General features: G+C 39.0%; 1 protein-coding gene across 1 annotated transcript; it reads left to right on the top strand.

Annotated features, from left to right (window-relative positions):
• The first annotated feature begins 856 nt into the window (after positions 1–856).
• LOC147505022 (epoxide hydrolase 2-like) lies at positions 857–2,715 on the top strand. The gene is made up of 3 exons (XM_086604101.1): positions 857–1,468; positions 1,728–1,963; positions 2,270–2,715. The coding sequence occupies exons 1-3, from the start codon at positions 977–979 to the stop codon at positions 2,559–2,561; spliced, it is 1,020 nt and encodes a 339-aa protein (XP_086460227.1). The 5' UTR covers positions 857–976; the 3' UTR covers positions 2,562–2,715.
• The last annotated feature ends 1,953 nt before the right edge of the window (positions 2,716–4,668 follow it).

Genomic DNA, 4,668 nt, shown 5'->3' on the forward strand with positions numbered 1-4,668 from the left:
CTGTTAGGGTGTTCAAAGCTAAAGGCCCTAAAGAGGCAGAGATGGTGGCGAGTGAAGTAGCTGTTTTGCTGGCTTGCTATCTGGGCAGATATAACTATGTGATCCAAGGGGACTCTGAAGAGATCATCCAGTCTTTCAGTGGGGGAGGCTACAGATGGAGTCTGAATGCACTACATTTTGCTGTCACAAAACTTTTAAGTAATTTAGAGTCTGTAATATTTACTTGGTTGAGTCGGGTTGTAAATGTTGATGCTCACTAGTTAGCTCAATGGGCAATCCACAAGCTACCCATGTCAGCCCTGCCAATGTGTATGGTGGAGACAAACTTTGTTCCTTTATGGCTGTAAGGTTAATATATGGTATGGCAAGTTTATCAAAAAAAAAAACAACAACTTTGCCACCAGGCCGATGTCAGTTTGATTGCTTGAGTTTCTCAAAATTTTAAAGTTGTTTTTCCAGGTCGCGCTGCAGATCCTCTAGTTTAGAGGTCCTTCACTTGATGTTTCTCCTTCAACCAAACCTTTAAACTGCTGATGTCGCCCTCTATTTTGAGGGCCTACATTGGTGATGCCCTCAGTCATATACTCATATTCACGATCTGTATATCTTTTGAAATTTGATGTGATGCTTCACCTTGGAATTATAATTTTAGGATCAAATTCAAATTGAGATCCCATTTTAATCTTATGTTATACCAAACAGAATTTCATATCTTTTCCTGGCTACTTATCCAGCCAAATCCACTTGAAATATTTTATTTTATTTCATTTTTTTCTGCCCAAGGCATCCGAAGGATGGGAGGAAAAATATAATCTCCAGGAAGTCAAGGCATGTGAAACATGCATAGAGAAAAATATTTCCCAGAAAGTCAATTAGAGACTGCATGAAAGCCTAATCCCCAATCAATTATAAACCTTTTGCTTCAAAGAAACATACACCAACGTTTAAAAGATAAGAAGAGTTCCAAAAATAAAAAATGTATCACATCCACCAAAATTTTGTAGAAATTAGAGGCCTAAGCCTCCATATAGCAGAGCTTGGACCAATTTGTTCTGGTGCTGATGTTTTATGTGCCGCTGCAGCTGCTACAGTAATTGTTTTCTTGCATGGATTTCCAGAAATTTGGTATTCATGGCGACACCAAATGGTTGGAGTAGCTAATGCTGGATATCACGCAATTGCACCAGATTTTAGGGGGTATGGACTATCTCAAGTACCAGCTGAACCTGGAAAGACTACATTCCAAGATCTTATCGATGATCTGGTTGGGATTCTCGATCACTATAAGATTCCAAAAGCTTTTGTTGTTGGAAAAGATTTTGGAGCTCAAGTTGCTTATAATTTTGAGCTTTTGCATCCAGACAGAGTTCTGGGTGTGGTGACATTGGGCATACCATATGTTCCTGGTGCTCTTCAAACTCAGTTGTATGGTCAGCTACCTGAAGGGGCCTACCTTAAGAGATGGATGGTATGGTAACTGCCAACTAAGTAGTCTATCTGTTTTCACTACAAATACTTGCATTATATCTTGTATATACTCTACCTTTCGTTTTTCGATTTAAATTGCTAAACAAATCTACCAGCATTTTCATTTAATAGAGTTTTCACCAATAAATAAATGTCAAAGGTTTCAAACAATCAAATGTGTTAACATCCACGTAAGGATCTTCTACCAGGCCGGCTAGTTTATGATGAATATTATTGTGTATGATTTAATTTTGATACAGATACCAGGAAGAGCTGAAGCAGATTTTGGACGATTTAAAGTTAAGACAGTAGTGAAGAGAATCTACATACTCTTCTCTGGAAATGAGATCCCTATAGCAAAGGAAAATCAGGAGATTCTGGACTTGGTAAACAAGTCTAGTCCACTACCACCATGGCTCACAAATAAGGATCTTAAAGTCTATGCTTCTTTATACAAAAAGTCTGGATTCAGTACTCCATTGCAAGTTCCATACAGGTAAGCTAATCAGCAGCCAAGTAGTTATCGATCATTTAGCTTTCAAAAGTTAGTACAAATAGAGTCCCATTTAATGAGTAAAAAGAATGCGAGACTATTGCAAGTTACACACCATATTGCTCACTATTCATAACTTCTCTACGTAAGGGCCCTTATGATGTCACCCATATGGCCATTTTAAGTGTCATTCGATAAGAATTCCTTCAAACAGTTCTTAAGATCACGACCGTAAGCTTGTGCCACTACTTCCTTCAGTACAATTGATATACTTCGATATTATATTTAACAATATAGACTGTTATGCAGGGCAAGTCCAGTAGACTTGGGAACAATTATTCCAAAAGTTTCAGTCCCAGCTTTGCTTATTATGGGAGATGATGACTACTTCTTCAAGTTCCCAGGGATACAGCAATACCTAGCAAGCGGAGTAAAACAGTTTGTCCCTGATCTGAACGTCACTTACATGTCTAAAGGAACTCATTTCGTTCAAGAGCAATTCCCAACGAAGGTGAACCGGCTCATTATCAAGTTCTTGAAAAAACACACTAAATCTCTAATGCCGCTTGAAGGTCTTTCGAACCACAGTTCAATGCGGTAAATGTTTTTATTTTTCTTAGTGATGCACTTATGCTGATCATTAAATAGAAGACTGGAACTTGCTACTTTTCATTTTAAAAATGTGACGACATTGTTCTATTTTTCATTAGTTCTATGAATTCTAAGGAATTGGTGAACCATATATAACTTGGTAATCAAACGTGGTAACATGATTGGTCTGCATTGATGAGTTATGATCAAGAGCGTAAGCTGATTTTAATCAGCAAAGGGCCCTTACTGTTTCAGGTCTCATAACATCTCCGTGAGACTGTGACCAGTACTAAGAAACTCTTGGAAAACTTGACGCCCCTTCTGCCCTTCAGATTTCCAAAATTCTGTTGAATGACAGTGAAACGTCTAACCCTGATTATTTTGGTAAGCAACTTGTACCTATTATGGGCCAAACAAAAAGCACACCTCGCAAACTATAATATCGTCCCAAGACTTACTACAAACCAAATAAATAAAAAGAGGAATGTATCGAATCGAATTAGTTGACATATTATAAAATTCACAACGGAATCGAATTATTGAGCTCATTCCACTCGTCATATGACAAGTTAACTATTCCCAGTATGTTGCGAATAGGATAATGCGGAAATAATGTTACCCACAACAAATAGATCAATCCTACACAAAGATCGATTATTTTCACTAGACAAGACTTCAACACCCTCCAAAGTAATCCCAACACTTCTCAATATCAAATAAACAAATATCTAAAGTAAAACAATTAATGTAAAGAAAGAACAAACCACAAGACGAGATATATCGTGGTTCGGCAATTTGCCTACGTCTACACTGTGAGTTCCAAGCTTTACTAGATGTCCGGAGTAACATATTACAAGTCTCTCAATTCACTCACAAAGAATGAACACTCAACTCACTAAAAATTGCTCTCTTATAATATCTCTCTTTCTTGGTTTTGGTTAAGTTAGGTTTCTACAAAAAACTTTTTTTTATCTTTGTTTGGAAAAACTTTCAAACAGTTTTTTTCAAGCTGAAATCTGATTGGGGGCGGCCTCGACCGAGCAAAGTCGGCGGCTCGCGCCTAAAGTACTGGAGTTCGCCAAAGGCATGAGCGCAGGTCGCGCCATGTCTAGGTGTAACTAGAGCACGGGTCACACCCTTCACACCAGAGAGAGAAAAACGCCTTTTTTCTCTATATTCTCCACCTCGGTGAGATTTTAACACATAAAACCAAGCTGAATACATCCAGCAAGAACACATCCATCTAGAACTCGTAGTCAACCGCCCCGAAGGGCCATGTCCACAAATGGCTCATTCAGGCATGTAGGATTTGGAGCAAGTCCAAACAGTGTTGGAACTTAACTCCGGTAATAACCTTTGTCAACATATCAGCAGGATTGTCATGGGTGTCCACTTTCTCAAGTGCTACATCACCATCCTCAACGACATCCCGTATAAAGTGATAACGGACATCAATATGCTTGGTCTGAGCATGATGAACCTAGTTCTTCGCCAAATGAATAGCACTCTGACTATCACAATACAAAGGAACACTGTTCTGCTTAATACCCATATCATCCAGAAGACCTCGAAGCCATAGTGCCTCTTTTTTTCGCCTCGCCACTACCATATACTCGCCTCGATTAGTAGATCGAAAGCAAGCGTAGCTGTAGCATAGACCTCCAACTAACCGGTGCACCATGCATCATAAACACATAACCAGTAGTCGATCGTCGTCTATCTAGATAACCTGCATAATCTGAATTTACATACTCACTGACATAACAAGTGCCTCCACCATAAACTAATCCCACATCCAAGGTACCCTTCAAGTACCTTAGTATCAATTTCACTGCCTCCCAATGCTGCTTCCCAGGATTTGCCATATACCTGCTTACAACACTAACTGTCTGTGAAATGTCTGGGCGTGAGCACACCATAGCATACATTAAACTGCCCACGACACTTGCATAAGGAACATTAGCCATATGCTTTTGTTCCTCTACCGAACTAGGAGAGAACTTAGCTGAAAGCCTAAAATGCCCAGCTAAAGGTGTAGAAACCGACTTTGCATTCTCCATACAAAATTGAGAAATTACTTTTTGAAGGTATTTTTTCTGAGATACAACTATCTGTCG

The sequence above is a fragment of the Coptis chinensis genome, chromosome 4 (genome assembly GCF_015680905.1).
Source record: "Coptis chinensis isolate HL-2020 chromosome 4, ASM1568090v1, whole genome shotgun sequence".
Lineage (NCBI taxonomy): Eukaryota > Viridiplantae > Streptophyta > Magnoliopsida > Ranunculales > Ranunculaceae > Coptis > Coptis chinensis.

Bases quoted from the DNA above. Each gene is read 5' to 3' on its own strand.
- LOC147505022 (XM_086604101.1), top strand. From the start codon at position 977: ATGTATCACATCCACCAAAATTTTGTAGAAATTAGAGGCCTAAGCCTC. The intron at 1,469-1,727 runs GTATGGTAACTG...ATTTTGATACAG, and splicing joins CCTACCTTAAGAGATGGATG to ATACCAGGAAGAGCTGAAGC. The intron at 1,964-2,269 runs GTAAGCTAATCA...ACTGTTATGCAG, and splicing joins CCATTGCAAGTTCCATACAG to GGCAAGTCCAGTAGACTTGG.